Here is a 14,226-nt window from a genome sequence, read left to right as displayed (position 1 = left end):
ATGTGAACGGAATTGAATTGGAAGAATCAGACCATATTCCATGCGGCTATGCGTTGGTTTGTGTCGACTGGCAAGGTAAAGCAGTTAATTGGAGTGTTTATCGAACTGATGATGAAGAAGAAAATGTTGCAAAGATATTTTTTGATGATATACTACAAGACCAGAAGCTTCGACAAAACGTCAGTGAATTACTCCAGCAACAAAGCTCAAAATCTATGATTATTAACCCTCAACTGAGAGATATGCTTAAGAAGCAAATCCGCGAGGATCCAACTCAACTTGACCCATGTTACTTTTGTGGAGAAAAGTTTAGGAGACTAAGCCAACAAGAAATGTCTAAACTATTTAAAAACAGACCCAACATGGCTGTTTTTCTTCATGATCACTGTTCCGGTAAGTTCCTCGGTCTTGCTCATAACCGTTGCAACTTAGAAGCTTCAATGGGCAAGATATCTCCATGTTTTACTCACAATCTCAAGTCTTATGATTCCCACTTCCTTGTGCAAGCATTCGACGAGTCGATGAACGCAACAATAATACCGTGTTCTTCAGAAAAATTTATGTCATTTACAGTGAGAAATCAAATTAGATTTTGTGATTCGTTTTCATTCCTGAGTTCTTCGTTAGAAAATCTTACAAATACATTAAAGAAAAACAACACCGACGATTTCAAGCTTACCAAAGAGATTTTCGGCAAAGCTGAAAATATATTGAAACTGTACAAGCGTGGAGGAACTGATCAAGAAATTGAAGATTTGGCACAGCAAATCAATGTAGATTTGCTGCTACAGAAGGGTGCCTACCCATATACACATATGCAATAGCCTGCGAATTTTGAGGAGACTCAACTGCCCCCAATCAAGGAGTTTTACAATGATCTTAATGACCAACCACTTGATCAGAAAGTATATGATCATGTTAAACAAGTCTGGGAGAGTTTCAACGTGCAAAATCTTGGTGATTGGCATAATCTTTACGTACTTCTCGACGTAACATTGCTAGCTGATTGTATGGAAAGAAGCAGAGAAATCTTATGGGACTCTTACAACTTGGATTTGGCTCACTATTTTAGTTTGCCAATGATTGCGTATGACGCTTGTTGTAAGATGGGCAAAGCGAAATTGGACTATGTGGATGTGACCATGCATTGCACGGATTCACGGATTCGTTTGTCTATCACGTAGAAACTCATGATTTTTATCAAGACATGGTGGATAACAAGGAACGTTTTGATTTGAGTGACTATGCTGGAATGCATTCTCATTTAAATAATCAAGAAAACAAGAAGCGACTCGGCAACATGAAGGACGAAATGCCAAAAAGTGTAATCTTTCGCTTTGCTGCGTCCAAACCGAAAATGTATGGAGCTCAAGCACTTTCAATTGAAAATGGAAAGATGACAATACATACAAAAAAAGTGGCCAAGGGGATCGAGAAAGCTGCAATCACCAATCAAATAACATTTGACCAATATTGGAAGGTTTTGTATGTAAATATTCGGACAAGTGTGGTGATTAAATCAATTCTAAGCCGCAAACATGTTCTTTGAACAACCTCAGCCATAAAAAAGGGTCTTAATGGCTTTGACACAAAACGTTGCGTCATTGATCATTTGACTACGCTTGCTCACAGGGGGACATTGACATTACGCTAAAAACGCCTTTCACTATGGCGATTGCGGGGGGAACTCAATCAGCAAAAAGTACTTTGACTGAAAAACTACTCTCTCGTCGCATGGAGCTATTGGATCCGCCAGTAAATAATGTGAAATATTGTTATCAAGAATATCAGCCGGAGTTGTTTGAGCAGATTCGAGAGGATATACCGCATATTGAATTTGAAAAAGGACTGCCCAGTGTAATTAGTGATGATGGAGAGCCTCTTATTTTAGTTTTAGATGATTTGATGACTGAAATTTCTCGTTCAGATGAAATGGTGAAAGCCTTTAGTATTTATTCCCATCACAATAATGTGTCAATAATTTTTTTAACTCAAAATTTTTTTGAAAAGGGAAAAACTAGGAGTATTACTCTGAATTTAAAATATATCGTATCGATGAAAAACCCTAGAGATACAACTTTTGTTAGCAAATTAGGTCGACAAATGAATGGAGGACGAAATCATCCAATTGTGCAATATGCTCTAACTGATGTTATGAAAATACCGTATGGATATTTAGTAATAGACTTGAGCCAGACACAGGATGATAAGTTTAGGATAAGATCTAGTTTATTTCCAGAAAATTGTATAGTTTATACAAACAAGTAAAATCAAATAAAATATGTAATTATAGTTTATATAAATAAATTGTGTAATTATAGTCTATACAAATAAATTATTGTAATTATAGTCTATACAAATAAATTATAGTTTATACAAATAAATTATTGTAATCTTATTCAAATAAATTGTAATTATAGTTTATACAAATAAATTATTGTAATCTTATTCAAATAAATTGTAATTATAGTTTATACAAATAAATTATTGTAATCTTATTCAAATAAATTGTAATTATAGTTTATACAAAAAAATTTATACAAAAAATTCGAATAAAAAATTGTAAATTTGTAATTTTAACGTCTTATTATGCGTCTACACCAAGCACAAAATCTTGCAAAATTATTTCTCCAAATTTTTTTAAATTGTTTGGGCAATATTGTTGCGGCAAGTCTAGTTTGTTGGCGTAGACACCTTTCTTGATTTTGAAATTGTTGTGGTCTTCCACTAAACTTTGACACTCACTAAATAACCAAGATGGTCTTGAAGCGTTGGCGTATCACGAGCAATTGCCAGTAAATTTAGAGCCAAGTGTAAAACTTTCTCCTTTTCAATTTCAACTTGTCCAAGACTGTTTCTTATAACAACACGATCAACGAGGAAGTGAACAGGGCCAAAGGGCGAATCTTTGAAAGCGTCACTCTTCACAAAAGACTCGAGCACACCTGTATTGCAAGGTAATATTTGTCCGTTGATGTTCTCCATGCCGTTGCTGGTAAAAGACTGAAAAATGAGGAGCACTGCTGCTGCTTTTTATACTCGGACACAAAACGATTTCACGTTTATAGATAACTTGGTCACAAAACGTTTCACATTATATATATAAAAACGTTTCTTATACTACAATTTTTACAAATCCATCTATATCCGAACGACAAATGGCACATTCATCTTGTGTAGTTGTACATTCTAAACAGCCGACCAAATGTTCACACGTCATGTTCACGTGATTTGCTACGTTAACTTGACAAATTTTACATAGATAAATATCCAATGGTTCTGCTTGATTCATGGCTTCAAGAGGCAACACTTGTTCCTTTTCTCCGATTTGAAATTTCAATTCACTTTTCTTCAAGTTTAAAAATGCACAATGAGGAGTATGAAAAGCGTGTTCGAACCATGGATCGTCTTCTGGCTCCCATTCTTCAACACCAAGTCCGCAATGAAAACACACACATTGATCTTCTAATCCCATATAATAAAAACCTGCTTCTGCTAGTTGTTGGGGCGTTTGCTTGATTTTTAAATTCGAATCTTCAAACGATTTTATTCTAGATTCTAGAAGCACCATGTCCTCATTATAAATCCAATAAGTTTTTTTAATAGCCTCCTTGTTGAGGGCTTCGTCTTCAGAATCCATGATGTCTTTATACAAACACATGAAGATAACAACCAATATACTGGTCACAAATATGACAACATTTAAATTGTCCCTGCTTCCTTAAACACTGTTGACAAGTAGTCAAATGACTACAGGGTAAGTTCACGTAATTTGCTTCGTTGATTTTACAAACTGTACACAGGGAATCCGTGCGGTTAGTCGAAAGAGTTATACGAGATTCACTGATTTGAATTTTCATTTCACTTTTCCTTTGCTCTAAAAATTCACAAATTTCTTTTTGACGTAAAGCGTGCTCAAACCAAGGATTGGCTTCAGGATTCCACTCACTAACTTGAAGTCCGCAATAAAAACAGACACTTGAATTCGAATCGTAATAAAAACCAGCTTCAGCAAATTCTTTTGGTGTGTGTGTTAGACGAGGCACTTTTTCGTAGGATTTTATTCTAGCGTCAAGTTTGATCATGTCTCTGTCAAAAATTCTTCCAGTTTTTATCTTTTTCGGAGCAGGCTCCATGTTGTCAGTGTGAACAACGAAGCAAGACTAAGCCTCCTCTTGTTTCTGCCCTTTCTTATATTTGGCCATCTTCACAGTGGGTGGTTTCTGGAAACGTCGAATGTACATCTTGTACATATTTTTTAGCCCGCTTTCAGCTCCGTCTAATGGTGCTGTACGATTGGAATCAAAACGTTGCACCATTGTTTGATGACTCATTAGCTGATACTTTCCTCCCCTCAAAATCTTCTCTACAGCTACTTTGTATTCTGTGATATCCAGTTCTGGGTCCAACATGGCAGCTTTTAGTACATTGATTGACAAATGCAATAACTGACTTTTATCAAATTCAATGCGGCCAGTATCGTTCATAAGCACAAAACTTATTTTTGGCATGGACGTTGGCTGTTCGTTTATATCCAAAACGTAACGTCCGTTTTTCAGGTATAATTGCAGCCCCCCTTCCAGGAGCAATTTCAATCTGAGGTTTTTCAGCGAATTTCAGTTTCCCCAAACAATCCTCAATAGCTTGTTGCACTAATTTCGGTTTTTTCGTTACCACTTTTTTAGGTTTTCGTTTTTTTATCGGGTTTCCAACAGTTTTACGTGAATCCTTTTTAGGATGTTGGGATGGGGCGAGTGAATCCATTTTGAGATGTTTACTGACTGACAACGTCAACTAACATTTTAATAAAATATAGCTTGAAAAAGTAAAAAGTTCTAAGGTGAGGAGATGAACTTAAAAGTATTAAACAAGCTCCCTCCGCCACCCAGATAATTTTACTTCACCTGGGCTGTCTACTGCATGCTAAAATATCTGTTGTAAATAAGTCGCTCAAATAGTCACCCAATAAATCTAAAAACAAAGGTTGTCTTGTTATTGTATAGGTTAAAAATATATCGGTTGATCAGTTCATACATTCTAACTTGAATGTACAACGAGCACGATGTGGAACTAGTTATACAATTAATTAATAAATATTTAGGGACGGATGACCCATATGTAATAATTACCACCAAATTATCATAATTGCTAATATTCTTACAACCCAGCACTGTTGATTTGGATATTGACCAATTCAAAAGTTAACTTTGGACCAAGAAATTAAATCTGATCTTTATTTTCTTACGTGACGCCGAAATATTATTGTCTATGCATGCAATCATAGAAAGTGGATATTTTAGAATGCAATAGACAGCCCAGGCGAAGTAAAATTATCTGGGTGGCGGAGGGAGCTTGTTTAATACTTTTAAGTTCACCTCCTCACCTTAGAACTTTTTACTTTTTCAAGCTATATTTTATTTAATTCTTTTTTAGGTTTTAACTTTAAAGGCAAATATAAAACATAACCATTATTGTACGTAGCAACAGTTACACCCTTAGTCTTGCGGATATCGCAGCCAATTTAATTTGTTCAAATTTACAGCATACGTTATAAAAATGTCAGTTGAAAGATATCAAGTTTTGATATGCCTAACCCACTCAAATTTGCTCTTCGACTTATGTAACGCTATATATAAGACCATTGGTGACAATTTCTAAAAGGTGTGGGTGACTTCAAAGGGTCCCTCCACATACAAATGTTCCCAATTCCAGTTCATATTCTTCCATTAGGTGCGACTAGAAATTGCTGTACCAAATTACAACTCAATTTGATGATTTTGAAAAATCAGTATGGGTTTCCCCATAGGGTCCCTCCAGATGAAAATTTTTCCAATCTGAATTGATATTCTTCCATTAAAAGTCAGTAACAATCTGTATGCCAAATTTCAGCTTTCTAGGACAATTTTGAAGTCTGGTGCATAGCACCCCACCCACTTAGATGACCAACTCGGGTCAACCATTTCAACCATTTCTCCCACCTTCGAAAATTTTTCTTCACTTTGTCCAATATGGTAAAATTGCAAGTCAATCGTGTTCACGGACCGACATTACGGTCCAACAAGTCCTGGATCTGGCTAAGACTATGAATTACTCCATAGCCAGGGTGTAATTATATGGTTACTATATAGCAACCACTCGGAAATTTTCGTTATAGGGAAAAGTCGCTGGTTTCTCAACTAATCGACCCAATTCTTGTTTTCCCTTATAGTAAAGTGGGGGCGATCTTTCAGAAATTTAGATACCCAGCTATGTAGGTAGTCTCCTTCATACTTAAATTGCAAAACGCAACCATTCACCACCATCAAAACTTTTTTTGGGACCTCATATCGAAAAATCCCTTTCAATAGCACTAGATTATGTCCGTAATTGATTTTTCGGTCTCTTTATTTTTTTCTCTAAAACGCACCCCCTTGGCTGTAGGAGGCGGTCAAGGTTTTCGAAGGGGGGGGGTGAATGCATACTAAGGTGTAAATGTAACCATAGTTTTTTACCTCACCTTAGAAAAACGTTTCGTTGTATAAAAACGTCGCGTTGCACAATGAAATATTCCTCTGCTGTTGTAAGCACTGTATGAACAAATGTGTATATAAGACAAACGCGCACATATATATCGTCAACCAGATATATGTTATGACACCAAAAATGAAGACTAATGGATGACAAAATAATGATTTTGCAGCACTAACCATCATGAGAGTCAAATGAAGAATGAGCAATGATGAGAGATGTATGAAGTAATGATGAGAGATGTAGTAATGACCGCCACGTAAAATAATTTGTTAAAACGAAATGCAAAATACAATTCAAATTGATTTTTATTCAAAAACAGAAAATAAATGAAACAATTACAACATTTCATCAAATGCGACGCCGAAAAGTGAAAATGGCTCTTTCACGAGGTACTTTAGCCATTCTTGTCCTTGTTGATCTGTAGCACGTAAAATTGTTTGCCCCCATGGATAAGCAAGTCCTTCCGTTTCCTTCTTCTTTTTAACTCGTGGAGTTAGAGAAAGCGACATGATCCAATCGTTGACCATGTAAAATATTGGGGGAGCCTTGTCACGATATTCGTTTTGTCCCAAGCTGTGGTAGATCTTTATCTCCAGTTCCTTGTATGATGCCAGTTGTTCAATCAAGGGAAAATAGGTAGCAACGTTTGATAGCAATCTTGCAAATTTCGAAAAGAAGTCAATGTAACACCCGACGTCCTTCTCCAACGTTGTGAAACAAATTTCCACAATCTTCTTTAGAGTTTCAATACACAGTAAACTGTTAAAGTTCACAACGGAATTTGCACACTTCACGTACACATAGTCCATGTGGTCAAAACGACTGAGCCACACGACGTATTCTGTGTTACTTGCTTTCTTTTCTTCAAATTTGTTAGCCTCAGCTTCTTCAAACAACAATTTCGAAACTTTTGTTGGAAATTTGTCGTTCATCAGCTTAAACAGCTGATCAAGTCCTTCAACTGAACGTAGTCTTCCAAGTAGTATTTTTTCAATCAAATTGAAACAATCCGAAAGATTGAGCTCCACAAGTCTCCCCTTTCTTTCTAGACGAAACGTTGGTCTCCCATCACGAAGTCCTTCACTTACAACAAGCACAATTCCAGCTGGATCAAATGGGTTTTTAAGAGTTTCTTCCTTTGATGAAGGGCACCTTCCAAAATCGCTGCGTGGGTGCGTGGTGTCGATAGATAACGTACCTTCCACGAATAACATTCCTCTCTCCATTTCCAGCGAATCTAACAATTACAAGGATTCACACAATGTACGAATTCGCGGAGCCGTACCATGAAATTGTCAGGCCTGGTATGAGCTTCAGTGCCGGGCCCTGTTCATGGGTTCAATATCTTCGATATTATGTAATCGTTTTCGCTCCAGAATACTATTATATACTATTATATAGATTATTCTGGAACGAAATAGGTAATATTCTACGAGTATTTAGAGTACACTATTTTCCCAGTTCCATTGGAAAATAGTGAACATTTACTTGCGGTTTTAACTCAGCCATATTTTTGAAAACGTCAGGACGGAGAAAATTCAATTATGTATACACATTTAACAATTCGATGGTGTGAAGTGTAACCCTCGGAGTTGGTTGAAATTTTGGAATTATGATGTCCAAGTCAATACAACCAACGTTTTTTGAGGCGGTTCGTGCGGTGGTTGGAATTTGTCAAAATGTTTGAGGTCAAAGTAGAAAAAGGGGCGATTTTTAGCAGTGGAAGAAAATGGAAGTTAAGTTTCCTTCCTCCGCCTGTGCAAAATCGCACAGGCGGAGGAAGGAAACTTAACTGAATAGACTGAATTCTTTCCTGAATATTCGTATTTTCGGTTGTGACAAAATTTATTAATACATTTTAAGGTAAATCTGGATTTTTCAAAAAGCTGTTAATTTTGAATTTTTAACGCAATTTCAAAAATGAAAGCACATTTTTGTTCAAAATTATTTAAAAACGAATTTACATAAAATTTGAACGATTTTACATAAAATTATAGAAACGGTTTTTCGGGAAAACTCTTAACATTCGAAATTTGTATACTACCGTAATAGAGGTCGACGCCGCCGATCTCACGCCGCCGCGCCGCCATACGCCGATGCATTTTACGCGCCGCCGCTGCCGAAAAATTTGATTTCCTATTCCTTTAACATTGCGACGCCGCGCCGCCGACGCCGCCGAAAAATCACCAAAAACTGGCCCCGCCGCCGCCGAAAATTGGTCGGCGTCGACCTCTGTACCATAAAGAATCTATTTATAGCCGGGTCAAAAGACGGCACAAATCCAAATACAATGTCAAACCGGGTATCATTAGAGACCCGGGCAAATTATTTTTCGGTTATGCATAACTTGAAGCATCCAAAAACGGACAATAAAGTAATGACATAATTATGGACGAGCTTATTAAGTTTTTCAAACTTGGGCTCAAGACCCGGTTGTAAATAGAGTCTTTAAGGTATTTCCGAATTTTTTAAATTTAAAATTTATTTGTGTGGAATAATTTTTTTGTTAAATCTTCAATACACAAAAAAGTCCATTATATCTAGTGTAAAGCTAGTCACCTGGCCCGGTCCCTTGCGGGCCCCGGGCCTGGTATTTGGTACCACCATATACCACGGGTGGTACGGTACTGCGAATTCGCAAAAAGCTGGACATATTCCAAACTCTTGGGTAGTTATGAGAATTAGTATTCCTATTTTTCTCACAATCAAATTGAAACCTTGATCCCAATCTTGCAAATTCTATCGTACCCAAGTTAACACAACTCCAAGTTAATACATTATCCATTAGCATTTATATGTCTAAAATTCATTACTTATTTCTCTACTATACCCACCCGCCTTGTGAAAGTTGCCCTCATACGATCACAAAAGGATTTACTTTATTTTTTAAACAACAATGTATTTTCTCGAAATGGCTCCTATATGCGCGACCTGCAGCGTAGATGAAGTGTGTAATAATAAAAATAAGAAAATAATATACATAAATGTCTAACAACCAACCCAACCGTAACCTAACTGCTGCCTGTGCAATAAATAAAATATACAATAAAGGTGTTTGAGTCCAGATAAACTTTTTTGCAAAAAATGTGCCAACCAAGAATCCGCTAACTCCAAATTCGTCACCACCACCATTCCCAGAACAAAATCTTGATCTGCCGGTAACACCGACAGAAATTACTCCTTTGTCGGTTGCAACGATACCAATCAAAGAAAAGTTGCGAAAATACAGGCGAAATAAGCAGCGACTAACAACCACATTCAAAAAGGAAGTTGGATTAATAATCAAGAATGCATGATGAATGCATTAAGGAGAAATATAGTTTTGCGTGACTCAACATAAAACCTTCAAAGTAACATGTATGCACTTCTTGCTGAATTAGTTAAAAAGATAATACAAAAGTTGTTACCTATTTTTCCCAAACTCCGACAAAGTTTAATGTTGACGAATGGACAAAACAAACTATTTACACCTGCAAACCGTGCAGTTATTGCAATTATTTTGAATCGAAAGATACAAAGAGCATCATTATTTCAGAAGTCACTCGGACTACTACTATTCGACGGACGACCAAGTGTGGGTGTGTTAAATAACTAAAAAATGTGTAATATTATTCTAGAAAAACTAATGATCTCACGTTATAAATTTCAACATCTATTAGTCCTTACGATTTATTACTCAATGAGAGTTTTAATGCGTATTTTATGAATGTACACATTTGAGAATCTTAATAAAATGGGATTATCCTGCTCCAATCAAACTACCACCAGAACGCTGGACCGGCTAACAACTAATTATGATCGCGTTCTAACTTCTTGAATTCAAACAGGTTCAAATATTGGCTCATACAATTTACATATACAACTGTAATAAAGGCGATATTTAATCAAACCACATCTTTGTTGGAATGACGGGGTGTGGAAGAACCAATGGATACGAAAGACACATCGTCTGAAGAATACGGTGAGGGTATTCACGCACCCTTGGTAACTACGTAAACAGCCTAAAATCCGTAAACTTACAAACGTTTAGCTTCCAGTGAATTAACTTTCGCAATTATTTCCGTAAAAATTTACCTGATGATTGAAACAAAATGTCATTTCCAGAAAATTAATGGAAGAAATTTGTAGAGGTGCATTTATTGATATAAAAACAAGCCCCCAAAAAGGGAAATCTTAGTGAGGCTTGATGCAACTATCAATATTAAATAAATTTTCCGGAATAGAATTTACAACACCGCTCTCAATATTATTTTATAAAACTGAAGATAGAGGGTGTCCAGAAAGCTTCTCTCTATGGTTTTTTCGCCCGTTTTTTGTTGATAGTTTTTATACCTTTTAGTTTTGGCGTGCAATTATTTTTCAAATATGATACGAAATTTAAGGCCTTTTCCCATGCACAAGGAATTGAGTATCCTAGGAGTATCCAATGCAGGGAATGGATTTAAGTGGAAATGCAAAAATTTCAAAGATGCTAGAATGGCGGAGTGATCAAAAATATTTTAAACCCAAACGCAGGTCAAATCGTTCGAGGACACTCTATCCATCAAAAAATACTAACTTACATAAATAATTTGAAGGAAATCGCATAGTTAAGGTATTAAATCTGAATGAGCCTAAACCTCGCAACGCCACACTTTCAGAACAATGGTAATACTTTGATAACTACTTTTGGGACTAACCCAGCATGACAAAGGAGGTTTGTCAGACATACAGGGGTCAGCATAAAACGCTTTTTAACCCACGTGATATGAGTTAAATTTCGCAAAACTGATTAAAAAGCATAGATTTTCGACTATTATGACCCCTGCGGAAAGCCAGGATAAGCGCATATTCACAGATAAGATCTAGATTTCATAGCATTGACAATTCAATCCACAAAATTCGTGATGTGGGAAAACAAATTTGAAGGGTGTGGCATCTATTACATGGCCGTAACACGACTTTGAAATCCCGCTCCCACGTTGGTTTTGTAAGGGCCACACATTTTACACCACAGTTTTATGGCGTGAATTGTGGAAATGGTGAAGAAGGCCAGATTGTGCACACTATATTACGGTACTTTCAAAAAATATAGCAGTTTGAACAATTCTATCTCCCTGTTTTTGTCAGGTAATAAAATTCATTAGTGGTTGATAGGGCGAAACTTTCTGGACACACTCTAGTGTTGAGAGCGGCGATGCAAATGCTGTTCCGGAAAATTTATTTAATATTGATAGTTGCATCAAGCCTCACTAATTTTCCATTTTTGGGAGCTTGTTTATTTAATACTTGTAGTTGAATTATCTCTAGATGTTATTTCCAATGGCATTTAAGTTTTTGAAACTGCATAATTTTTATCCATTTTTCAGTTTTCAAACTTGATTATCTATGTCATTTATTAACCGATTTTTATCATATTTATATCAACTTTTGCACAATCCGGATATTAACTAAAACTCAAAAGGTGTTTCCAAGAGCACATTTTTGCTTATAACTCGCGTAAAACTCCAAAATTTGCTAAACCGGTTCGCAGGTCGTTTGTAAATACCGTAACACTGATCTGTGCAAAATTTTATCAAAATCGGTTGAGAAATAACTGAGATATGGTGGTCACTTTTTTGGGGTGCGGTAAATGCATACTTAGCAAATTATTTTCGTTGTTAGGTATTTGCCTCACTAACAATAAGAATAAATACGACGAACAGTGGAGGCTTCTCCTATAAACATTTCGAAATTCAACCCTCGTAAATTCTAATCCTAAGTTATTTTTTTACTCCTCACTAAATTTTAGCTGAATATATAAATTCTTTGAAATCGGTATGGGTACCCCTTCCTTATTGCCAATCTGGTTATTTTTTGTTCATCTTTGAATTCATATTCCGTCAGTTACGAATTTCAGCTTTTTGAGACAAGTTATGAAAATCGGTATGGATCACTCCAACGGGTCCCGGATCTGAAAATTTTACCAATTTCAATACATATTCTTCCATTAGGGTCCTTTAGCAGCCTCTACACGAAATTTCAGCTCGATTGGCTGATTTTGAAAAATCGTAATGGGTCACCCCCTCGGGTACCTCCGGTTGACAAATTCTCCAATTTCACTTCATATTCTTTCATTAGGAGCCAGTAGCAACGTCTATGCCAAATTTCTGTATCGAACAATTTTTTTCTTCCCCAAATTGAGTTTACAAAATACTTTACAAAATTAAAAGACGCCTGTGAGCTGCGTAAGTTTACAAAAGTTTGTTTAACTGATTTTCCTTGTCAATTTGTGTAAAAGTTTGTAAACGTTTGTAAGTTTACGGATTTTACGCTGTTTACGTAGTTACGAAGGAGGGCGTGAATTGCCTCTTTGTTTTTTACGAACATTGCTGACGATGCGAACTCAAAATGAATGCTCTCAATATTTTAAAATTTAAAAACAACCCATTTATCATAACAATTTGATATATTTCTTAGAGCTAATGAAATTGGCCGACTTTTCAATGCCAAGTCAAGCTTCATAACCAATGTGAGAAAATTCTCATCCGTAAGATCAACGAGGACAATGCATATTTTTGCGAAAAAAGCTTCCTCGGTAAACGCTTCGGTAATTAATTAAATAGTTAATTAATTGTTGATGGCATAATTACATGCAGATATTTATGTGGTTTGAAAATTATTATTTCATTACAGACTTTGAAGCAGTAGCGGAACTATGAATTTGGGGCCGGTAGGTAAAGGTACGTCGGGGGCCCCTGTCCCTGACAGATTTTAAAATACTTCAAAAATTAGGGACATTTTGTGGTTTTAGGAAGGTAATTTTGCACCATATGGTCAAACGACAAAGGTTTACTTAAAATTATATATTAACTAGTGTATAAGCCCGTCAACCGCGGGGTGACGGGCTTGTTTGATGTTCGTGAAAATTATGTACGATTGTTCATATTTAATTTCACCGAATTCTTTTTTATTGCATCTATATTGTTAGTGGGAAATGTCTGTTGACACAAGGAAATGAAACTTTCTCCACTTTCACTTCCGTCACGGAAAATAACTTTCACTTCCGTTGCAAACAAACATTTCCAGCTTATAATATAGATAAAACCACAACTTCAAAAACTGAGGGTAGAGCTGGCTGGTTGTATGGAGTTCAGTTTTTGCAGTGGTTTGATTAATGCTTTTTGAGCTAAATAACTAAAAAAGTTGACAATTTTAGAACATGAAAAATTATTTATCAAGATCGGATTTGCGCGCACAGCCTGTAGACAAAGAAATTGAAAATTTGATAGTGGCAATTCCCATCCAAGAATTTTTGGAATGGAAATTATAATATAGATAGAGTCCCTACCAGCTCCGTTTGCCTCAGTTTCTGCAGATTGACTCGTTGAACGGGTACAAATAGTACAATTAATTGGGCATATAGTATTGGTGCGTCTGTGGCTCAATTGATAATTTTTTTGTTTGCCGACCTGAAGGGCGAAGGTTCGAAACCTTATACAAAATATTTTTGCACCATAAATCCGTATTTATATTTCTAGTTGCAAGGTAAAATTACTAAAAAGTTATAATACTTGTAAATTTGTAAAATAATATTGCATCCAAATACGGATTTGTGGTGCAAAAATATTTTGTATAAGGTTTCGAACCTTCGCCCTTCAGGTCGGCAAACAAAAAAATTATCAATTGAGCCACAGAGGCACCAATACTATATGCCCAATTAATTGTACTATTTGTACCCGTTGGACGAGTCAATCT

At 36.1% G+C, this 14,226-nt stretch overlaps 1 protein-coding gene across 1 annotated transcript; it reads right to left on the bottom strand.

Moving 5' to 3' along the window:
* Positions 1–2,727: 2,727 nt before the first annotated feature.
* On the bottom strand, positions 2,728–3,640 carry LOC110854783 (death-associated inhibitor of apoptosis 1-like). The gene is made up of 2 exons (XM_022103228.1): positions 3,259–3,640; positions 2,728–2,945 (listed from the first exon to the last, which is right to left on the bottom strand). Exons 1-2 carry the CDS (start codon positions 3,638–3,640, stop codon positions 2,728–2,730), a joined length of 600 nt encoding a protein of 199 aa, XP_021958920.1.
* Between the last annotated feature and the right edge of the window lie 10,586 nt (positions 3,641–14,226).

Source organism: Folsomia candida, unplaced genomic scaffold (assembly GCF_002217175.1).
Source record: "Folsomia candida strain VU population unplaced genomic scaffold, ASM221717v1 Fcan01_Sc010, whole genome shotgun sequence".
Taxonomy (NCBI): Eukaryota; Metazoa; Arthropoda; class Collembola; order Entomobryomorpha; family Isotomidae; genus Folsomia; species Folsomia candida.
Note: the sequence above shows the minus strand (reverse complement) of the source record. Positions and strands in the feature narration are given on the sequence as shown.